The following is a 25,425-nucleotide window of genomic DNA, read 5'->3' on the forward strand; positions in this document are numbered from 1 at the left end:
AGCTTCTGCATAGCAAAAGAAACTAGCAACAGATTAAATGGACAACCTACAGAATGGGAGCAAATATTTGCACACTACACATCTGACCAAGGACTAATATCCAGAATCTATAAGGAACTTAAATCAGCAAGAAAATAACTACATTAAAAAGTGGGCAACGGACATGAACAGACACTTCTCAGAAGACATACTAGCAGCCAACAAACATGAAAAAATTCTATCAGTAGTCATCAGAGAGATGCAAATCAAAACCACAATATCAGCTCACACCAGTCAGAATGGCTATTGAAAAGTGAAAAAAACAAAAACAAAAACAGATGTTGGCAAGGTTGTGAAGGGAATGCTTATACACTGTTGGTGGGAATGCAGATTAGTTCAGCCCCTGTGGAAAGCAGTTTGGAGATTTCTCAAAGAACTGAAACTAAAATTACACCATTTGACCCAGCAATTGCATTACTGGGTACATACCCAAAGGAAAAGAAATCATTCTACCAAAAAGACATCTGCACTCGTGTATTTATCACAGCACTATTCACAACAGCAAAGACATAGAATCAACCCAGGTGCCCATTAATGGTTGACTGGATAAAGAAAATGTGGTAGCTAGGCATGGTGGCTCACGCCTGTAATCCCAGCACTTTGGGAGGCCAAGGCAGGTGGCCTGAGGTCAGGAGTTCAAAACCAGCCTGGCCAACATGGTGAAACCCTGTCTCTACTAAAAATACAAAAATTAGCCAGGTGTGATGGCGGGCACCTGTAATCCCAGCTACTCAGGAGGTGGAGGCAGGAGAATCACTTGAACCCAGGAGGCGGAAGTTGCAGTGAGCAGAGATCACACCATTGCACTACAGCCTGGGCAACAAGAGCAAAACTCCATCTCAAAAAAAAAAAAAAAAAAGAAAAGAAAATGTGGTACATACACACCATTGAACACTACACAACCATGGAAAAGAATGAAATCATATTCTTTGCAGTAACATGGATGCAGCTGGAGGCCATTGCCCTAAGCAAATTAATGCAGAAACAGAAAACCAAATACTACTGCATGTCCTCACTTATAAGTGGGAGCAAAACATTGGGTAAACATGTACATAAAGATGGAAACAATAGACACTGGGGATCCCAAAAGCAGGGAGTGAGAGAGGGGAGAAAGGCTTGAAAAAATACCTATTGGTTACTATGTTCACTACTTGGGCAAAAGGATCATTAGAAGTCCAAAGCTCAGCAGCACACAATATATCCACGTAATAAGCCTGAACACGTGCCCCTTGAATCTAAAATTGTAATGAAAACTATAACCATAACCTAGCAATTCTACTCCTCAGCACAATTTTAGAGAAACTCTGCAATCAGTAAACATGTACATACACATAAGCAGTATATTTTTGGTAGCAAAACTAATAGCCCAAATGTCCATCAACAAGAGGATGGATAATTTGTGTATACTTTTATAATGGAATACTATACACAATAAAATTATGCATAAACAAGGATAAATCTTAGAAATGATGTTGAGTGAAAAAGCCAAGTCTCAAGATACAATGGAATATTTAAAATATTTGATAAGTGGGATATTACTAAATTCATAAATATATAAATCAGTGTACAAATCAACAATTCATTTTATTCTTTAAACTACATAAAACTTTATCAAGTGATATAAGTAGCACAAACCATTTATAAATCACTAATAATTTTCAAGTTGTTTGTTTAAACAAATGGGTTGGTATAATCTTTTGCTTGATATGGCTGTCACCAGGGAAATTATGCCCCTGTGATTTGACACAAGGAACTGCAAACTCTTCCAGTGACTTCCCCCATTCAGCTGACCACTGTCATTAGTTTACTAACCACTGTCTGGCACCTGAAGAGAGGGAACAGGCAATGGATCGCCATCTCACCTCCTACTCTCATCAGACAGCACAGCACCATCTGGGTGCTGGCTATATGCCAAGAGCCAGTGGCAGGAGCTCTCAGCCATAGACGAGAATGGAGAAAAGGGAGAAAGAGGGAGTAAGATGGTTGGGGATTGCTCATCTTGGTTTGCCAGAATTGGAAGCTTGTAGTTTTTGTCTGTCTCACTCCACACTCAGACAGTGCTTCCACTGCGCCCACCTGGTAATATTCTATTTGTTAAACTGGGTGATATATTTATCTTATAATGGTTCATAACATACATATACATATTATCCACAAGAAACTCCTCAGGGTAGAGATTCTGGGTTTACCAAATCAGGTCGTCAAATGCTCCCATATCCCTAATAGTGCTGTCACAACTCACAGAAAACAAGTGAGAAATCCTGTCAAACTGAAATTGTGTTGAAAGCAAGACACTAATTGTGTCTTCGAATTCCCCTCATTTGTATCAAAAGAAAGAAATGAGGCTATTTTGACATGGCTTATTCTTAGGAACCCCAGTCAGTTGCCCAATACACTGTCCCCTAAAAGCTAACATTATCTAATACTTTCAAAGGTTGTTGTCCAACTTCTCAGAATTTAGTCTTCAAAATGTTTGCCAATTCCCCAACCTTATGTTTTCTGTAGTTTCCCTAGTTCCTGACAGTGACTATACTCAGGAATACATGAGCTCATTGAAATAGGTTCATTGTTTCTTAAGCATTTTTTTTTTTTTTTACCTAAGCTAATACAAGTTGAGTATCCCAAATTCAAAACTCCAAAATCTGAAACTTTTTGAGCAATGACATGATGCTCAAAGGAAATGCTGACTGGAGAATTTTGGATTTGGGGATTAAGGATGCTCAACTGTTAACTATGTAATGCAAATATTAAAAAAAAAAATCGGAAACATTTCTGGTCCCCAGCATTTCAGATAAGGAATACTTAACCTGTATGTTCTTCAAAATAAAATCCTTTTCAATGAAACTAGAGAGACTTTTCATTTGTTATTGTTATAAGGACGTTATCTTCCCCTCGAAAATAGGAAGTGATTTCACTGATCTTAGTTTTGATAATAAAAGCCTTTTTCATTGTTTTGAGCTCCCCACCCCAAACCTCTGTCCATCTGAAGCTTTAACAATTGACACTATTTTCCTGCTATTTTCATTGTTTTGTGTTCCTACTTCCAAACTTAGCATTGATCTCTAAATTTTCATCTCAACAATCATAACCTCTCATTGTTCAGCATCTACCTGAATTTTATTCCCTTTTCTGAGTTTCTAAAAGTTTGCAGTCATAGTTTCACATTTGCATTTTTTAAAAGGTGAATCTTCTGAAATTAGACTTCCTGAAGTTACAGATAATGTGTCACTAATTATGGCAAATGTTCTTTCCATGCTTTGAAATGCCAGGAAGACTTGGGTGTTGTAACTGATTAGGAATCAAGCTGGAGCACAGGAAATGCTGTCCAGCGTGTAGTGGCTAGATTGGGCTATGAGGTACAGGGACAGTTCTTATGGTTGCAGTGGATAGATGGTGTAAAAGGAAAGTCTATGCAACACAGCTACTGGAGAAGAAAGATAAATCCAAATTATTGCATGCAATTTAAATTCACTCTAAAGAGACAGCAAACTTTTTCCTTTAGGAAAGCTTAGAGAAACCAAAATTAGAATAAAATTTCCAAAACTGCTTTGCAAAAAAAAAAAAAAAAAACTTGTCCCACTTATGGAATTTGTCATCTACTCTGTATTATCTGAGACTTGGCACATTCAAGAACAAAATCATCACATCTCTGATTCACATAGCAATGAAAGATCACACACTAAACACCTTAACAGGCCATGAAAAGACTGTTTTATTCCATGAAAATATTCTCAACAGAGAACACCATCTTAAAATGAAGGATTTACCATTAAGAAATCAACATGTGCACAAAAAGAGTAAAAATTACCAAAAAATTAAAGATTTTTTGGGACAATTCACATGTTCAAAATTTAAGAATGATTTAAACTGTGCAAGTACAAATGTCTTTCCTATTATAATAACCCATATACAGGTTGCACTATTCCACGTCAAGGAACTTGCCTCCTACGGAAGCAAATCCTGCTTTTAGAAAAACAAACAGTAGCTTGAAAAGAACAGTTAGTCCTTACAAGAAAGTCTTAAACTTTGCCCTCTGTGGCTGTTAGCCAAAAAACCATAAGCACTTCAGGCTTTGTACAGAAGACAAACACAGCCAGATCACATTTCCTCCTCATTGCTAACCTTTAAAATAAAAATAGCACTAGATTTTAAAACTACTTCATGTAGTCTGTCAGTACTGAATAATGTCACATTATATAAATAACCCTGTAACGAGATTCAATATCTAAACTTTATAGTTTACTAGCTGCAAAGGTAATACACTATATGTCAGCTGTGTAACAGTGGTGACTTGATCTTATGAAGGCAGTAACTTTCACAAAATTGTCATTCAGCTTTAGTATAACGGGTAGTATGATTCAAATAACACTGGGAAAAAGTTATTAAAGCAGTCATACAGCTTCTAAAATATTGCTTAAAATTCAATAATACACAAACCATTTCACGTTCTTTCTCCCCTCAAAACAGTAAAGAACCAAATTAATGAAGATTCAGTGGTACAAATAACCCCCCACCTGCCCCATCTCCCTATTACAACACCACTAAGAAGTTAGTTAAGATACAAGTCATTAACAGAATCACAAATGAGAGGCAGGACACCATGAGCAACGGGAGCACTAACAACAATCATATTTACAAGTATAAACATACAGAAATTCCATTTTACAAGTAAAAGTGCACATAGATCATTACAAAGTTTCACTAAATTTTATCAGGTTCAAACAAAAGCATCATGTGGAAACAGACTATCATTGTAATTATCAAACATGATCATCATAACCCAAAATAAAAAGACAATTGGGGGAGGCCCATAAAACTTCTCATAAAAACACTGAGGAAATTAAAATGGACTTGGACATGTCTTTAGTTTGATGCATAAACTTGAAGATGCACCACTGTATATGGTGGAGCTCTCACAGCCACCTACCGAGGCTACGTCGGCAGCTGCAGCGGTGCTGCAGAGTTAAAGGAGGTCGCACTGAGCTGACACATAAAGCCCTTTGTGGGATACTGTAGTGGTAGTGTTGGCAATCAACAGATTTAGGCACTCTAGTTTAAGGCAGCATTTGAATGGAAGCAGCTGACTTTTGACAATAGTCCTTTGTCTTGAGGTGGTGAGTATCTTCTGTGTTTATTATGCCAGGATTTCAGTGCTGACTATAGATTCTTCCCAGACTGAGGTGCTGAAGATGTATCACGTTTCAAAGAGTTCTTTCAACTGGGCTGTAGGCTACAGCAGAGATGTTTTCTTTTTCTTATCATAAATACTTCAGGTTCACAGGCTACTTCTTCGTAATGCCAAAACTGGAATGTTTGCAGTGGGGAAGTTATAGCAGTGTGCACAAATACTAAGATGGAAACATTAGTGCTGGAGATGTTTGACAAAGTGATGTGCACTACAAATGTAAAACAAAACAAAGGCTTTGACAAGAACAAGGGAATCTAAAGACATGCCTGAAAAATCTAGCTCAATCACTCTAGACATGCAACAGGATGTTAAGCAAGCACAGAGGTGGCGCAGGCAGACACTGACAGATGGCAAGGATCTGACAGATAGTCGGTCTAAAAGCCAATTAAAACAGAGCTGGGAGGGAGACAATCCTGTTGGGACAGCTAATGTAAGACACATTTTTTGACAGCTCTGCATTCTTTATTGATTAGACAGCAATAACATAAATAGAAAAATAGTACACTATTGTTGGCTTTTTCTTTTGTGGGAATAACTGTGAACTAGGAACTTAAGGGTTGGTATTATGATTTTTAAAAACAATGTATGGAAATGCTAATGAAGTTAGTAAAAAAAAAAATCATGTCTGCATGCACTCATGCAACTTGCTTCTCTCACTCTCTTTGAGCCTGACAACTCTAATACCCTCCCCCAAAAGCAGCTGCATGTAACCTCCTTCAACATCTTGCCCATTTCCTCAGAAACCCTCTTCAGGAACCTGCAGTCCAGGAGGAAAAAGAAAAGAACAATTACTGAAGACCTTTGGTAAAACCAAAAGGGGTGCTCAGTTTAAAGTGCCTGTCCCAAATGTCTCTAATCATTTTATAGTCAGCTACTGAAAACACCAGGAAAATTTAAAACATGGGCAAAATTAAAAACCAATCTTACTGCTTCTTCACACTTTACTTCCCCACACCACTGACTCAGGGTGTGATCACACAACCAGCACTGCACAATCCTTGACTGCACAGTGTTTCCAACAATGCTTGCCGAAACTAATTGGAAAAATTTATCTATCCTAATAACTAATGATTCAGCGGAAATAACAAAATGCCCTAAATGGTGGTATACATATCTTCCTCTAACCCAGACAGTCAAAAAGTTTCTCCTTTAAAAATTAAAATTTGTCAACACTTCCCCTCCATTCAAGGTTTCCTCTATCTTCAAATGTGTATTTTTCTATGTATGTGTATTTTCCTATGTGTAACTGCTAAATGCTAAATAATCACTAAAGTGGTATTTCCCAAAAGATATTTTCAAGATGAAACATACAAGTATGAGATTGGTTTGGAAGGAAGCTTGTAAATTATTGAAAATTACCAGTTAACCTCAAAATATTTTGAGGTCTCCAACAAAATCTGTTTTATTTACCTAAGAGCTAGACCAGGAGATTTATTTTGAAACTCTCTTTAAATCTATTTAAATAGATTATGTGCTACGTGCTTATTTTCTTCCTTTAGGAAACCAAAGTTAAGAAAAGGGAAGAAAATGAAAATAATGTTATTATTTTACCAAATTATCTAACTACTATTTTTCTTCCTGGAAACTGTAGCTACAAATTCAAACTTCTAGGAGAAACCACTCTTTGGGGAGTCGGCTTTCCATAGCATTTCAGAGCAGTTTCACTTATTCAAATTCACTAGAGTCACTGTGTTTTCTGAAGTAAAGGAGGCAGACAGCATTATTATCCATGAATTCCTGCCCAATCAATCAAATTCTATTTGTAAGGCAGAAAAACACAAATCCTTCACACAGACTTAAGCAGGACATAAAGCAAAAGGCATCAATTAAGCTTCACACCAATGTTACTCAAACAGCAAAGTGCCACAAAATGTTTCTTGTGGTAATATTCACAAGATCAAGCCTACACTCAGCTCACATAGTGAACAATTAATCTTGGATGCCCTTTAAGTTTCCTTATTTTTTTCAACCTGTTGAATGTGTTTTCATTTTATGTTACTCTTCCTATGTCACACATGGCACAAAGGTGCCTGGTTAGTTTAGATATAAGTTACTGCACCTTTACTGTTTTTCTCTAGAGTTACATCTATGTATGACGTGGGAACGTAGCCTTCTTCACCGTTCTGTCTCCGAGCTCTTGTCCATCCGTCACCTTTGTCCTCTTCTATAATGTAGAGAACTTCACCTTCTTTCATTGCTAGAGTACCTTCATTATGTCCTAGATGAGAGTTTTCACAAGCATAATTTAAGCATTGTGATAATTTTTTTTTAAGTTACAAATACAACACACAAAATACAATGAAACCCTACTAGATTTCAATGTACCTGAAACTACTGACTCTCATTAACAACATCTCTATTGTGCTTTGTGGCTTACCCAGCACTTTGATATACATTCTCTCATTTGAGCTGCATAAGAAGCCTGCAGGGCTGGATAACATCGCCCCCATGTAACAGATGAAGTTAACTGAGTCATAGTGACATTACATGATTTGACAGGGTATTCTAATTCCTATGTCACTATTCCAACTCTTTTCCCAAATTTTAGTAGTCTTACTATCTAAAAAAGTTCAGCAGGTATGGATTAGGAAAACAGTAACTAGATGGCGAAAGAGTGGGAAGAAAGAAGGAAAAAATAGAGTTTGAAGGGAGAACAGAGAAAAATACGGGTTTGACTCTAGAGATGGTAGAAACAGAATAGCCATACATAACTCTTTTATTCTCTATCCCCAACCACCCCCAACCTGCTTAGCGTAACAATTTTCACAACTGAATCTTCATTTAACATGTGCCAAATTACTTCCCTACTCTCTAGATTACATTATAGCAAGTTTGTTTTGTTTTGTTTTAGAGATAGGGTCTTACTGCCCAGGCTGGATTCGAACTCCTGGGCTCAAGCAATCTTCTCACTACAGCCTCCCAAGTGTCTGGGCCTATAGGCACACATCACTGCACTTGGCTGGAAGGTCTTAAATTTAATATATTTTCTAATAAGAAATTACTAGAGACTTTGCTCAATTTTAAAGCAACACGAAGCGGGGAGAAAGACCTTAAATCAAGCACCATTTTACAAGAGCTTATTTATGAAAGTGTTACTCAGTTCTCCTGTTAGTTGAGGGAAAGTATTTCTCAGAGTCCAGGATAAAGAGGAACTAAAAATCTGCAGCAGAAGGCCTCAGTGCCTTACTTCCCTTCCAGAGTTTGTTCTTCAACTTTCACAGGGTAAGAGATAGCATAGTCAGTAGCTACTACATTCTCTCCCACTTTCATCTAAACAGGTGGCCTATGGACTCAGTATATGATGATGGCATTCAGCTAGCTATGCCTTGTACCTGTCTCTTAATGTTAGTAAGCTACAAGGAAGAACATGAAGTGGCATCCACCACCATCCCGCTTCCTGGGTTGGGCAACATGTTCAAGCTGCCTCAACTTTGTTTAGGACACGTACACAGTAAGAACTCTGGCGAAAATTCTGTATTGACCAAAATTGATAATTAATTAATAATCTGTATTAGGATGCTAGTAACGTGGGTAATTTCCTTTTAATTCCATGTATGGAAGAAAAATGTCTACATTTGTAATACAGTTATAACAAAGTATGCACACTAAAGAAATGGGATAATTTTCTGACAGCGTATATTACTTAAATAAGGATACTACAGTAAGTGACTTGATGTACTTTTAAAAAAACAATTTTATCAAATACAATATTATTAAGAAAATCATACCATCAAAAGGGTAGATAGCTTTGCAGTGTCCAATAGCAGGCAAGGGATCATCATCCTCAAATTCATCATCAAACTCATTGTGGTGACCATGCTGTTGGGGTGGCCCACGGACTTCCTGGTTTGCATCATCAGTGTAACTTCCCTCAGGACTATAAAACAAAAAATAATCTCCGATCAAGTATTATAAACATGAGAATTCTATATATTATTTATAAATTGATCACCTCAGGATCAATTCCAAAAATTAAATATTAATGACACAGTTTCCACTTAAGCCCTATTTTTTTCAAACGTCAAGTATACAAATTACTTCTAGTACAAAATGCTGCTTTGCTGAATTTCCTGAAATAAAAAAAAAATTACAAGATTACAATATTCTAGGCACAAAGTATTATTCAGTAAATACATCTCACTATCACTGGGTCTAGAGATAAAACAGAAGAACGTTCTAGACACTTGTCTTCCATCATCCCAAATTTATCATCCTAAAATTCCTTAGGGGACTCATGCAGACCCATGTTTAGTTCACATGCTTCAGGTGGAATTGTTTCTATTCTGGATCTGGAGTGGCCCATCAGAGCAAGCATCTATATAACCAGTTCACAAGAAGTCCTGTAACCTAATCAGACGTAAGAAATGCACAGAAACTTTTGCTTGGGACTCTTGGAAGAGAACTCACTCTGTCCCTTTTCTACTGGACTCGAACCTGCAGGAATACTCGCCTAGAGCTTTGGAGCCTTAAAAGGAAGCCAACACAGTAGAAAGCACAGCTGTGAGGTGGAGAGAAACTGAGTCCTAGGGATAACATCTGAGCTCCTAGATCAAACTCTCCCTAAAGTCAGCCAATGAAGTCCATTTTTAGTTTAAGCCAGCATGGGTAAAGTATTCATTCTGTCACTGAAAATTAAAAGATTCTCAACTAAAATAAAAAGTAAAGTAAATTTCCAACTAATCATGGTAACAGGGAAGTTGGTAACTTAAAAAAATCCAAAAAAGCAGGTAATACAAACACAATTTATTTTTCTTAAAATTTTTTAAATCAGAGAAAAATGTTAATAATTTTGCTGAAGAATCAAATGACTGAATTAGATTTAATAATGGAAAATTTTACAGAATTAGATTTTAACAGTACTTTCAGTAAGCCTGGAAGCCAGAGAAATAACACATGCCAAAGAAGTTAGATCCTTTTAATCTGAGTTTTACCTAATAACAAAAAACAGTAATTTGTGGGTATCTCTTGACAGATTAAAGATACGTACTCTTTCAAGAAGTGATACTACTATTACCACTATTTACTACTAGGTGCTTTATGTACATTATTTACTTTTTTAACTAACAAACCTAACGGGTGGATATTTTAACCTCCATTTTATATTTCAGGAAATTGAGACTCAGGGAGCATTAAAAATGAACTAGCTCAGATTACACTGTAATTAAGTAGAAAACTAAGAGTTGTTACTAGGCCTCTCACATTCTTCTCTAAGGTGAATCCTAATTTGTGGACTTTTAGTCTGGAAAAAAAGATGTAATACATCAAGAAAGAAATGTCACAAGTGGTACAGAAACTTAGCAAAGTGTCTTTTGGAAGCTCTGGTCCAAACTAACAATACATATATTTTTTTTCTTCATAAAACTCTGAACTATTTGACAGTAAAATTTTTCTTTGGCATAAGCGACCCTAATTCCACTTGAACCTTAGGAAACCTTCCCATGCCTGAGGAGCCTATGCCCTCAGACTGTAGCTTCAAGAATTTTCTATGTTCCTAGCTCTGTGTATGGATGCATAACAAACTAGGATTGAATAGCAAGATGAACTTTCCTACTTCACCTGTAATTATCACTAAAGAAAATTACTTAGGTTCAAAAGACTGAGGTTATTAAAAGCTGAACTTATTAAATTTGGAAGAAAAAAATGAATTGTATAAAGTTTAGGACAAAAGGGTGAGAAAACTTTGGGGAGAAGAAATACAAATAAAATACAAAAAATGACCTTTCTCTTCCCTGTGTTACAAGATGATTTATGTCACTGCTATGTCTTCTGTCTCCTCTCCCACCTGTTTTGCCTTCAACTTCAGAGAGCCAAGCCTTAGGAAAAAAAATAAGCAAACAACTGAGCTCAATAAATATGTTTAAAAGCTCATAAGATATTCTTCTACATTTAAAATGTGTTTAAGTTTTTATAATTATGTAATTCTTAGAGATGTGAAACCTTTATTCCAAATTGGTCAAATGATCAACTTTATAGCTGATTCAAAAAAATAGTATAAATGTTTAATCTTATATAAAGGTCTAAATAAAACACTTCAATGAGATTAAATAACACACATCACAATAATACTTTCAGATCATAAGCCCTAACATTAAATATAAACATTTGAAGATAATTCTAACAAAAACCAATCATAATGAAGTTTATAAAAATAATTTATCTTGACAAGTGCTGAATAACAAATCTACCTCATTCTTATGGATTTCCATTCGTAGGCGGTCAATGTTATTCATAGTCTCTGCTAATTTAGGCTGCAAACTCCCTGGATCCCCCATTTGTGGATTCTTCTCATATACATCTTTCATTTTGTTGAGTGCATCTCTAAAAAAGAGAAGGAAACCACAGAATTAAATATTAACTCCATATGCTTCCAGATAAAAGAGTTTTATTTGACTCTGGGGACTCGTACGCAGCTTAATCTTAAGTAGAGTCATATCTTTTTAAGTTTGTCTAACATGACCTGATTAAAGATAATTTGCATAAAGGTGGTAACATATAGAGTTAGTAATTTGTGAAGACAATCAGAATACCAAAAGAGAACAGAGTTCATTTCTTATTTCCTGCTTTCTAAACAAGGAATTTTATTTATATGTACATATACACACACACACAAAATCAAGGGCTGGAAGAATATTCTTCAGCTCATCATGTCCCAAATCAAACTCATTATATTCCAACTCAGCCACACGATTCCACAGTGTTCCTTAGCTCATACATCATCATTGTCCTCCCACTCACCTCTGCTAGAAATAGGAATGGCAGCTTTAACTTGCCTCCACCCGAAGTCAGTCATTTGCCAATTCCTCTCAACCTACCTCCTATTCTCTAATCATATTACAATCGGTTATGCCTCAATTAGCTGTCCTTGACTCTAACATCTGACACTATTGACTAACACTCCTTAATACTCGTTTCCTTCATACACTCCTTAATACTCTTTTCCTTCATGACTTCCTATAGGTTACATTTTCTTTTTCCTCCTCCTCACCTCTGCTTTCTCAGAATCTCCCTCGTTGCCTTCTTTCTCCTTCTTTGTTCAACCTTTAAATGTGTATTACATAAAATGACAAAGGTTTCTTCTCGTCTCTTCCTACAGTCTTGTTGGAGGATGATCTCTTAATTGTTTTAATATCATCCATATTCTGATGATTTTCAAATGCGTATCTCCAGACCTCTTTCTCTCCTGAATTCCAGATTCATATTTTTAAACCCAACTGGACACTTCTAATAGGGATTTCTCACATTTCAAAAATCAACATAAACAAAATCTTCATCTTTGCCCTAAACTTTTTTCTTATTGTTGCAATTAAATCTATAGCTACAAACCTTCTTTTTTTATTTTTTTAAGCTTCCTCCATGTTTTCTCTTCTCCAGCATCCAATCAGGTGAAAGTACAACCTACTTTGGCTTTGAAATGATTCTTTTATCTATTCCTCCTTTCTATTCCCATGGCCATGCCTTAATTTAGGCCCTCAGCATCTCTCACCTGGATTGTTAAGTCTTCTACCTCCAATCTCTTTCCTATACTATTTACTCTTCATACAGTTTTCAATTATCTTTTATCACACAGAGCTAATAGTGTTACCCCTTCTCTCAATAACTGGGGACTGTAATACCTACAGAACTCCACAGAAAAGCATTCAGAATTTTTCACAAGTCCCACACTTCTTCATCCTCAACTTCTATTATTATGCTCCACAAAATTTTTAACCAAGTGTCTCTGGATTAGCACTAATTCCAGTCCATAGCAAGAACATTCACATTTCTGTGCCTTTATTCTTGTTCTGGACATGGAGATATCTGAGAAAAATTTGAGTCACCAGAGGTACATTCAAGTTCTAAGCTGAGGTCAAACCAGTGACACTCTGGCCTTCTTGCTTATATTCTCATATTCTGGACATGTATCCTTTTTGCAATCTACTCATTTAGTGCAATGTTTCTCATATTTTTATGCTTTTTGTTGATATTGGTGTTTAAAATAGCCCCTAAGCATGGCAATGAAGTGCTGTCTAGTGTTTTGAAGCACAAGAAGGCTGTAATATTTATTACCTTACAGAGAAAATACATATCTTAGATAAGCTTTGTTCAAGCATGAGTTACAGTGCTATTAGAAAAAAATCAAAGTTAATAAATCAACATCATATATGAAATAAGGTGTTTTCACACAGAAAACAAATAAAAAAAAGGTTATGTGCCAATCAGCTGATGGAAACATTGTGACCAGTGGCTACCTAGAACCCAACCCTGTATCTCCCTAAGAGCAATGTTTCAGTATTCCATAACTCAGTGTTCACAGTGACTTTACAGAACACAGCTACTGTGAATGAGAATCAAAGGTATTCCAATATTTCATTATGATTACGTGCCACATCACACCTGATACACTAATTCTTAACATCAAAACTTCAATCTCTCATGCTACAATTTAAGCCCCAATTTTATCCTCAGTGAAGATACAGCAAGTCACCAATTCATTGTAATAACACTTTAATGATCATAAATAATTCTTCTATGTCTATTTTAAAAAAATTAAACTAGAGGGAACTTCTTGTAAAAATGAAATAAAAAAGTAAACCTATGTGTGAACAAATATGAAGCCATCAGTAATCAAGCACTGTTTCCCAAATGTTTTGCTACAAACAAAATAGCCTCAGGTTGCTAATAAAATCAATTTATATATAAAAGCAAAACGAAAATGTATCAAAGTATAAGAGGTAGTTAGTGCTGCCGGGCGCAGTGGCTCACGCTTGTAATCCCAGCACTTTGGGAGGCCAAGGCGGGTGGATCACGAGGTCAGGAGATCGAGACCACGGTGAAACCCCGTCTCTACTAAAAATACAAAAAAAAATTAGCCGGGCGTGGTGGCAAGCGCCTGTAGTCCCAGCTACTCAGAGAGGCTGAGGCAGGAGAATGGCGTGAACATGGGAGGCGGAGCTTGCAGTGAGCCGAGATTGCGCCACTGCACTCCAGCCTGGGCGACAGAGCAAGACTCCGTCTCTCAAAAAAAAAAAAAAAGAGGTAGTTAGTGCTGATGAAACTACTCGATAATAAAACATCGAGAAATTTTTTGCAAATTAATGAAGGCATATTAGCATCCAATAAAAATCTGCAACCAAGGAAATTCTCTAACCTATGACAGGGTAACCATAAAAATTTCCAGGGTAGGAGTATAATTATCTCTCAAAAGATATTTCAATTAGGATGTATGATTTTTAAACCTTCTGTATATCACATTTAAGGGCATCACTCAAAGTAGATCCTAAAATAATAATGATAGAGAAAACTTAAAGGAATAATACTTTTGGTCTGATTCTTTCTGTAGTTCTCTGTTAAGTTCATCAATGCGCTGCTGTAGTTTTTTACGTCTCTGTTCTGGTGGCAGATGACTGAAATCTTCTAGTGCTGGGCCCTGAAAAGAGACTCTAAATCATTATAATAGACATTTTTGGGAAATGTTATTTTTAAAATATACCTGCTATAAAATAAGAATACATACCAATCTTAAGTTTAATTTCAAATTTGCCTCAAGCAACCCCTTAAAAAAAAAGAAATCTACACAGATGTGTGTGTTTATGCATATATGTTAATGAAAACAATGTACTGAAGAAAGAGCTCAAATTTCAGTCATTTTATAAAACCATGAAACAGAGTAAGTAAAATCATACCAGACACAGATAACTGGTAGGTACTATCACATTACTTTCAAATCTTGGCAGAGTTATAATGAATACATGTAAACCTTCTTACAGCAACAACAACAAAATGGAAACACGTAACATTTCTTGTCTATACAGGGTATTGTTTTATATATAACATATCACAACATTTCCAAATAAAACCCATTGCCATGACATTCAGAATGTTACAAATGTTCAAACTGAAAATATGAATATAATTAAGAAACTTACCTCACAAAGACAATCTAATGAAATATACTTTAACACTACATACAGTCTTTGAACGATTGATTAAACCATTCAAAACATACCTGGTCATTAAAAACCAAAGATAGAACTATCCACTGAGCAGAAATTATATTCCAACAAGGAGTATATTTTCAATCAATCTTTTGTAAACCAAACAACATACCTCAGTTGTTACTGAAAGAAGGATAAAATCCTTCCTTAGGAAAGATTCTTGATGTCTGAAAACTTTTTAAAGTTTTGATATTCAAAAAACTATGCAATTTAAGAAAAAGTACTAGTATTTAAATGTAAACATCTGATCCAAATGACATCTTTTCCCTTAAATGTTATTTTAATCACTGTTACTTATGTTATTAGAGATTACAACAGAACCAATATTAGCAGCTATTGAATCTATTTAATATAAACCTATATTACTTAAATCTTTATATATACTCCAGAAATTGATGATACCTGCCACTATTCATTTTCTTTTCAAAATGGTTATTCTAAGAATATTAATATGAGGCCAGGCACATTGGCTCACGCCTGTAATCCCAACACTTTGGGAGGCTGAGGCAGGTGGATCACCTAAGGTCAGGAGTTTGAGGCCAGCCTGGAGCCTGGCCGACATGATGAAACCCCGTCTCTACTAAAAATACAATAAATTAGCCAGGCGTGGTGGCAGGCGCCTGTAATCCCAGCTACTTGGGAGGCTGAGGCAGGAGAATCGCTTGAACCCGGGAGGCAGAGGTTGCAGTGAGCCAAGATCGCGCCATTGCACTCCAGGCTAGGTGACAAGAGCGAGACTCCGTCTTTTTAAAAAAAAAAAAAAAGTACAAGAAAAAAGAATATAAATATTCAATTTGTTAAAGTGATGCTAAAAGGAGCTCTCAAAACAAATAGGTTCTTGCTCTTTGGGCCACTTACGCCTGTAACATATGCTAAATAGCTTTATTTCACCATGTGTAAGAATGAGTCACTTTCAGAAAAGAGAAAACTCACTCCTAGGATGAGCTATAATTAAATGTAACATTTAATTAATAACAGAATCCCTAGTCTCTTTCCGCGGTGGCCTGTACATTACGGATATTCAACAAGCTTGCTGGAAAAAAGCAGGGCATCCTAATTTTTTTTTTTTCATTTACCAATCACCAGAAACAAGGGTATCAATCAACCCAATCTGACCTAAATAAATCAATGGTGAAATTTCCTTTGTCGAGTTGGTTAATTTGCAACATAAATTTGTCATATTTAATCTACTTTGGAGTTGAAGGTTTTTTGTAGAGACAAGGTCTCATTCTGTTGCCCACAGTGGAATGCAGTTGAGTGATCATAGCTCTCATGGCTCACCATAGCCTCGAACTCCTGGGCTCAACCAATCCTCCCGCCTTAGCCTCCCAAATAGCTGGGATTACAGACAAGGAGTACAAGTTTTGAAAACTAGTATATATATGCCAAAAATAAACTTCTTAATTTATATTTTAAAAAACATTTCTAAAAATCTTGAAAAATTATTGAATAAAATGAAGAAATGCATTTCAACGTACTGTGGAGTTTTTTGTTGTTGTCGTTAAAATTATGATAAACTCACAATAACCTACAAGTAAATCTGCCAGAATTCCACTTATCCTTTATCAAACCCTGTTCTCAAATTTATGAACAGTAAATACTGAGGCACTTACATTTCTAATATCCCATTTGACATTAGAACTCTATTCTTACATAGAATATGAGAATTAAACTTAACTTTATTTCCTATGGATGTTCAGAAGACCTCTGGGGCATTTAACAACCTTTCTTATTACAAAGGAATTTAGAAAAGGCTGATTCCAACAATGTAAAAAAGAGTAGTCTATTTTCCAATAGCTTCCTATACAATAATTTTGGGGTTAGTTCCTAATGTAGATCCACTAATTTGTTTGAAATAAACATACCAAGGAACATCCCAAACACACACACACCTTCCCCACCCTGCCCCACCCCCACACAAACACACACAGGATATTTAGATCATTTGTGCTTCTATTCTCCTTCAATAGCACAGAAGAACCAAGGACTAACTCCATAATGATACTAGTATGAAATTTTTCTTTCTTTTTTTGGAAAAAATCTAATGACTCTGGGGATAAAACTACAAATCAAATTTATACAATTTTTTAAAGGCTATTAAGTAAAATAATATTTGCTAAATTTTCCTTCTGCATAACAAACTGTGGCTCTACCATGTAATCTTTAAAAAATGTTTAACCACAATTTTACGCTCCTCTGTAACATGACAAGGACTCCATTCAATGACATTTAAGAACTTAATGGGTTGATGACAATTAACCACATTTTCTAATCTTATGACATCAAGATTACTGGCATATGCTGGACTATGAAACTATAAAAAGAAAAAACACACAAGGTGAAAACGTGGGATGTAATTTACCACTTGTTTTGAATTAAACAAAACAATGTTTTGAGATTACTTAATGTTGGCACAGTATATAGATCAGCACATAAGGCTTACCATCTTCACCGACCACTGAATAGTTCAATGGAAAACAGAAAGAAATGGTAAATTATTCACAGGAAACCATAATACAGAAGATGCAATAGCCTATTCTTTTTTACAATACTAAAATAAATCACGTACATTTCACAATCCAAACAATTATGCCAGAAAAACCATTTTAAGCACATTTTGGGAAAGTAAATTACTTGCAAAAAAAAAAAAAAAAAAAGCATACATTGATGATAATGGGCAGATATTTTCTATGTTTAACTAAAACTTAAAAATAAACATTCTACCTGTAATCATGCATTTTCTTTTAAAGTGAATTTTATGTAAGTGGATTTCACTTCTATAGCTCTTTATTCTCAAATTAGTAACATCTGAAAAGTTGAATATGAGCTCTAAGATTAAACATTTAAAAAGAAATCTTACGTGAAATATTAAAAAATAGAATGTCCTTTCCAGTGTGTTAAAGAAAACACTATTATCTACATTTTTATACTTCAAAGTACTGTTTGAATTTAAATATACCATGGTTAGATGAGGGTAACATTTTTACTTTCATTTTAAAATCTTTTTAAATGTACATTAAAAACACATTATTTTCAAAATAGTGAGTTATCCAGATTCAAGTTTCTCATACACATTTCCTAATATATACAAATATATAGGTTGAATTTTGCTTTAAAAATATAGCTTCTATTTTTCAGGTTTTATTTTAAAATCCATATGCTTGAACAACACTAAAAACATAACTTCAATTTTTAGAAAATTGATTAAAATGTATTCTTTCTGAAAATATGAAATGACAGATTCTGAAGAGACCATAGTGCTCTTATACAATAACAATATTTTGTATACGTATATATATGTGTGTGTGTATAGATACAGATATGAATATGGATATGGATATATCTCCCACATTCTGTGGGTCAGTAGGATTCTGCAACTGGCATGGCATCTATCTAGCATCCCAACTACACACCCACACACATACACACACACACGGTGACCCAGAATATGCAACAGAGCTTTATAAAGTTAATCTTCATATTCATCTCAATTGGTGAGCAGCCTCTAAAATTTTTACTTTTCCCTGTTTTCTAAATCATAACGTTTTAAGAGAAGGTGTTGGGGAGATGTCAGATAAAAAATTCACATGAAAAATATGAATGAATTTTAATAAATAATCTGACAAAAATATCTACCCCTTATCTCTGATGAGTTGGTCACTGCTATGCATTATCTTTCCAAATTAAGCTTAACATTCTTTAGACTGTCAGTATTTCTGAGAAACAAAAACCACAATTTATTTTGCTATTAAAAAACTCCTGGTAAGGAAATAAAAAGGTTTAAAGAAAGATATTCACAGTCTTTCAAAAATGTTATTAAATGAAATTATATATAGGACAAGCAACAAAATATTTAAAGTATATGAATTTGACTTATCTTTTGATAATTTTCACCAGTGAAATTTCTAAGTGATGCAAATTATCTTTCCAATTTCTATGTTAATATTTTAGGGAAAATGTTAAGATAATTATAGCTGAAATATCAAATGTTTCAGCTATTTGTTAATCTACTCTTACTAAATTATCAATTGGAAATTTGATAATTAGATTTGGGGATATACAAAACTCAAGTTCTTTGTAAAAATATTAGACATATGTTCTGTGTAAGGTTTTAAAGTAATACATGTTCCATACAAAAATATCTTATTCTCATATACAATTATATACTCATAAACTAGAAAATTTCATATACTCAACTACATTTAATAAACACAAGAGAGCTAAAAAGGAAATCATTTAGGCAATTAAAATTATTAGGTGTATTTCATTTTAAATAAGACAAAATTTCATGAGAACTACTCTGGAGAGATAAAAGCTTAGAAAAGTGTCTCTGAAAGTCTATAAAGTCAAAAATATTCAGAGAGAAAACCTGGACTCATTGCTAAATAAATAAGTTAAAAAACAGTATCCAATAAAACTCAAATAAAGTAGCAATAGAGTAAAAATTATTAGCTTGTTTTTAAGTAGTTAAGTTCGAGTATATCCTCAAATATCCATTAACAGTTAGAACTTAATGTCACAGAAGGAAATTATAGAACTTCCTCCCTCAGAAAAGATCTGCTGATACCACTGTCAAACTCAAAAACATTCATATCCTGAATTTATACTGGGATCTGTACACATCAGTTTTTCTTTAAAAAAGGAAAAGAAAGAAAAAAATCATAATTTTTAAGAAGTTATTTAGGAAAAGCAATGTGCAGCAAATATCGCACAAAACAAGAGTTTCTGAACTGAATGGTACAACTCATCAGTTTTAAGAAACCTCTAGACTTATTTTGTAATCTTAATAGACTGAAAACTCCATGTAAAAACATATAAGCAGGCTTACTAAAGCTTACCTTCTTCTTTTTGAATTTTTCTATATTGAGAAAATTCTTATGTGGAAAAAAAATCTCTATAGGTTAATTTTTGAGATAAATATCTAGTAAATACCAAATGGTAATCATCGAAAGAAAAAAATTTCTCAACCTCAAAGTTGTAATCCACTTTCTTCCCTGCTCTGTCCTCTAAACTCCTAGTTGGTTTGTCATATTTTCTATCTTGCACACTGCTTTCTTCTCTGGAGTGGTAGCTAATAATAAATCTGGGAGGGGATTTCAGCCTTCTAAAACTAGGCCCCTACAAAAATAACTTATGTTATCTTATGTAAATAACATGAATATCTATAATTTGTGAGAAACAAATAATAAGCAAATAGTTTTAAGTTTTACAGTTGTAAAATTCTACCTACAAACTTATTCAAAAAAAATAATAATAAGATGACACATATTTAAGCTTCTCTCTCCAGGGTTCATAGCTCTAGTTGCCTGAGCTTTTTTTTTCCTTAGAATTACACTTACCTCGCATCTCTATGACTAAATGTGGAAAATATGACTATGACTATATAGTGTAAAATATGACTGTTTTAACTGGGCCTGGTAGACTCATTATGTAGGATACACAAACGATTACAAAAACGTGACTACTACATAGAAATTTCTCATGATTTATGTAGCAACGTAATATTTAGTGTAGTCTAAATTGCCAGAGGAGTGGTGGTTCATGCCTGTAATCCCAGAACTTCGGGAGGCTGAAGTGGGAAGATTGCTTGAGCTCAGGAGTTTGAGATCAGCCTGGGCAACAGAGCAAGACCACATCTCTTTAAAAAAATTTTAAATTAAAAATAAGTAATAAATAAACTGCCATAGGAAAGCAACATGGGAATGAGTTCTAGCCTTGTAACTCAGGCAATAGAAATCCCAAATATGATTTCTCAAAGTCTTTCAAACAAGTGTTCAGAGCTTGCAGAAGTGATTATAGGCATGCCTGTAGTTATAATACAGACTCATCCATGGGGACTTTTCAAAATATCATCAATTACCTACCATCCGCATACAGAATTAGGTAAGATAGATGCAAAGAAGTTCATGTCACTGGAGGGAAAAAGAAGTCCAAAAAAAGACATAATACACTGGGCCATTTCTGCTGCATTAGTAACATCAGTTAAGTTTGTCATAATGTTTTAAGGCAACATAGATTAACATCAGTTAAGTTTGTCCTAATGTTTTAAGGCAACATAGATGTAATCTTGTCACTAAACTAATATATCTTGTTCTACAGGAGGCCAAAATGCGATTTGAAGACAGAAAGGAAGAAAAATAGAAGGGAAGGAGGGGAAAGAAGAGAGAAGGGTCTAAGAAGGAAGAACGAAACAACCTAACTTTAGATTATTATTGTTAGGCTTCTGATTTCTCATCTATGGGTTAACAAACCTACGTTTTTCAAATGTCCCAACAAATGCTCAAACAAATCTTATAAATGAGTCTAAATTACAGGCTATGAATATTAAAAGCACACCCTTAAAATCAAACATAAACAAGAAAAATTAGCCTCACTAACATAATAGAGTAACACTAATGTATTTATTAGTAGTATAACAGTTGTTGCTAAACAACAGTTTAGTAAACATTACTCAGTGATATCTAGTATTTTTGTAGGCTTTACAATTTACAATCTACTTTCTAATATATTATCTCAATTTGATCTACAACAATCTTGATATTTAAAATGCCTCTCTTTAATTTTTTTAACTATTGGAAACTGTGTTTTATACATCTGAAAATAAGCAGGGCAATTAAAATTGAGCTTGACATTTTATTGTCAACAAAATAATATTTTATAAAATTGGCAGGTGAAGTCAGCATTGGTGACAAATTATTACAAGAGTAACTCCAGTGACAAATTACTGAAAGTCTTAAAAATGTAAATACATTACAAGACAATGGTGAACATGATTTCACATAAACAAAAAAATAGCTAAAATATGATTGTACCCAGCACCCTCTTTATAATACCATTCTTTTATGGTTGAGCATTTCAAATGTTATAAAGAGGAGTTGTTTTTTAACTTGAGGGCAGCTATTCTTAATTCTGTGGTGTTTTTAAACTGTGTATTTATAGGAGAGAGCCTTATAATGAGGGTGGAGAGTATTAAAAGCCACACTACACACACAATAGGCCATCATGCATTTTAACCCATTATTAAACTTACCCCTCTTTTGAGGCTTCTGAAAGAAGGAATTCTGGGCTTCCCTGTTTTTATTTCATTCATACAATAATGCACGGGCTCAATGGAGAATGTGAGAAACTGGGACCCATTAGGAGTACTGGATGTGAATAAACTAGTAGGGGTTAAGGGTGGGGACTGTGGCTAATATGGAAATAAAGAAAGGAATCAATAAGCCAAATGTGCATAGTTTTTTCCTAAATGAAAATTCTATTTTTGGCAACATACTTTTCACAAAATATATCTCAAAGTTTTCTGTAAAAATATTATGAGAAAGTAAACATAGTTTTGCCCAAAACTATTATTAAAAAAAATCAAATTTACTTTTTAAAATGTACCATTTCACTTGATTACTTTTTACATCGGACAAATTAAAAACACAGAGTTCACAAATTATATTGTCAAAGAAAGCAATATGGCCTAGATTTTAAAATTCTCTTCTAATTTCTAGAATATTCGCATTACCATGGTACTTGTCAAGAAATAAAGCTGGCAGCTACACCTAAAGTTGTCTAAATAGGTAACGTCACACATAAAATATTAAAACTCTAACTGATTATTATCAAAAATAGGCAAAAAAATTTTCATTACATTCATGGCTTTCCTCTCAGGCTGTTTCTATTTCATCCTTATTTCACCTTTTTCTTTTAATTCCAGTATTCCTTGTACATCTAAGCTCTTCTAGCTACCTCAATCTGACTAAAACAGGTCTCACCTCTCAACTTCTTGACTGGAAAATATGACTAAAAGCATAAATAAAGCATGAGTTAATCATAATTGTGCTTTTAAACATATAGGTATATTATAATGAGTTAAATTTTAATTTTATCTACACTCATATGCCATGATCAAAAAATGAATTAAAATAATCAAGTATACTTTAATAAATATAGCACATCAGATTAAAAGTATTTCTCTATTCTCCTTACTAATAAGACATGAGTAAAACCACTTAATTGATAAGAAAGACAAAGCGCCCATCTATTTCATTTGCTCACATGCTGACCTATATCTATCTAAAATAAAGAGCACATCAGAAGGTCGGTTCTAACAAGAAGAGTGAGATTCTCTTATGAAACTAGAAATTGTTTTAAACTTCAATTAACCAAAACTGAACCCTTCCCATTAAAAACTCATATGGATGATAAAAATAATTTTAGTAGTAGGATCTATAAAACCTAACTTGACATGTATTATGGCTGTGGTCAATCATTCATTCCATTTGAGAATTCCAATTTTAGTGGTATTTTAGTTAGATCATGTTTCCTTAAAAATTCTGATGGAAACTACACACAAATGAAACTTCAAAAGCATATAACTTAACTAGATATTAACAACTTTGTTAATACTCTTACCCATTATTAAGCGGTAGTCAAATGTTAAATCCATAAGTAACTGTTACTATTAAGGTATTCCTAATATAAGTGAAAGGTTAACGGAATCATTCAAATTGAAAATATTTATTCTTCATTAATGGTAAATCATTTTCCATTCAATACCCACATTGTTTTAGTTGGTACACTTAATCAGCATATAGGAATTTTATGACTTTTACCTTTGGCTTCTTTCCAAAGAGCCACAATTTGCCCTTGGCCTTTCCTACTGTGGTTTTGGCATCCATCTTCCCACTCTCCTGTTTGGATGCACTGATAGTGCCATCAGAAATGGTTCTATATATATGCTGACTGTAATCTTCAAATGGAAAGTCTCCTGGAGGTTCAAAACCAGATTTGAAGGAGTCTACCACCATTTGAGAGTCCTGTACAAAAGAAACTAAGTTTTAAAATTGTTTCACTTGCTCATAATTCTACATTAGCTTTCATAACTTTTTCAGTACAAGAAAACAACAAAGTTTAAATAATTCCACAGTAATCATTAAGGTAAATAATTTATTCCCATGAATGTGTAACAAACTCAAAATATTTTAATCCCAAAAGAAAAATATACTTGCAAATTACCACTTAATTTATAATACTCATAAAATGTTTTTACTTGGTAGCTTTAACCACCTGAAATTCATCTGAAGACTACTTAGCTGAAAAAGACCTGACAAAAAGAATACAGAAAGAGGTTATTAACAAGTAGAAATTTTGAGAAGTTTCAAAAGAAAAAGGCTTTTTGCTTTAAAAGATAGATGTCAACAAAGAAGCTAATCTTTGGAGTGAGGAAAGAACATCTAATTGTAAAAGAGAGTAAAAGATGAGTAGGAAAGGCTTTCTAACTCATCCAACGTGGGAAAAGATAAATAAATTAAATACATACTGTGGAATGTTAACAGAGCAACAGGGAAAAGATCTCATAAACACTACTGAGTGCAAAAAATATCTGAAAGTAAAGTTTAATACCATGTACTTAAAATTTTTAAACTCACATAAATATTGTTTTTAGACATACATACCTCTACTTGAATGCTTTACTGACACCTTAAACTCATTATTTTCAGAGTATCTCTACAAACTCCTCCCCACCCCTAACAACAACCTCTTCTCTTTTGTTGCCTATTTCTGTTAACAGTACATTTTGCCCTTCATTTAGTCAAAAGTCATCCTTAAGTCACAGCTTACTTTTGTCAGTAATGCTACCCTCGGCAATAATTTGCTAAAGGGTAGTTAGAGAGAAGAGGGCTCTAGTGATGTTGTATAAACTTGTATCCAGCCATGCTGAAAGCCAAAAATCCTCTTTTCTAAATTTAAGTAAGAATTCTATTAGCTGTTACAGAAAGGATCCTCACTAATATAATATCTACTTGATAGGTTCATGAAGATTAAAATATGTGGCACATATCTGATACCCTACAAACACCAGTTCTCTTCTCTTGCCACTGCCTTTCCTCAGTTTCTGCCAACCATGCTTTTGATCACTCAATCAACATTTACTGAGATAAAAGACCACTAGTCCTTAATCAAGATACAATGTGATTACCTATATTTCCTCAAGGGGAAGAGGACTATGCTGTTTCATCTGCACATAATGCCCTCCTTCCTTCTCCTCATGGGTCATCACTCCATATGCTACCCACATTTCTTGATCCAGCTCAAGTGCTAAAGGCAACTCTGACCACATACTTCTCTAAATTTTCACTAAACTAATAGTATAACGCAATTTGTAACACACAGTTCCTAGGTTAGACTCTTTGATGAGAACTGAAAACTTAGTGGGAGAAGAAGGGAGTTAGAAAT

General features: G+C 34.3%; 1 protein-coding gene across 6 annotated transcripts in view; it reads right to left on the minus strand.

Annotated features, from left to right (window-relative positions):
* Positions 1-3,727: 3,727 nt before the first annotated feature.
* The window catches only part of FNBP1L (formin binding protein 1 like), a 98,175-nt gene continuing 76,477 nt past the window's right edge, over positions 3,728-25,425 (minus strand). For 2 of the 6 annotated variants that reach the window (XM_058439567.1, XM_058439568.1), the window contains 9 exons: positions 23,802-24,005; positions 22,232-22,390; positions 17,645-17,659; positions 14,524-14,633; positions 11,413-11,545; positions 10,946-11,040; positions 8,956-9,104; positions 7,287-7,445; positions 3,734-5,984 (listed from right to left, as the gene is read on the minus strand). In XM_058439567.1, the coding sequence (XP_058295550.1) occupies positions 5,977-5,984; positions 7,287-7,445; positions 8,956-9,104; positions 10,946-11,040; positions 11,413-11,545; positions 14,524-14,633; positions 17,645-17,659; positions 22,232-22,390; positions 23,802-24,005 (1,032 nt within the window). In that variant the 3' untranslated portion in view covers positions 3,734-5,976. Of the gene's footprint in view, positions 7,446-8,955; positions 9,105-10,945; positions 11,041-11,412; positions 11,546-14,523; positions 14,634-17,644; positions 17,660-22,231; positions 22,391-23,801; positions 24,006-25,425 lie in introns of all 6 variants that reach the window. The other 4 variants (XM_032155330.2, XM_032155329.2, XM_032155333.2 and 1 more) reach the window with 4 other exon arrangements.

Source organism: Hylobates moloch, unplaced genomic scaffold, assembly GCF_009828535.3.
Source record: "Hylobates moloch isolate HMO894 unplaced genomic scaffold, HMol_V3 SCAFFOLD_5, whole genome shotgun sequence".
Lineage (NCBI taxonomy): Eukaryota > Metazoa > Chordata > Mammalia > Primates > Hylobatidae > Hylobates > Hylobates moloch.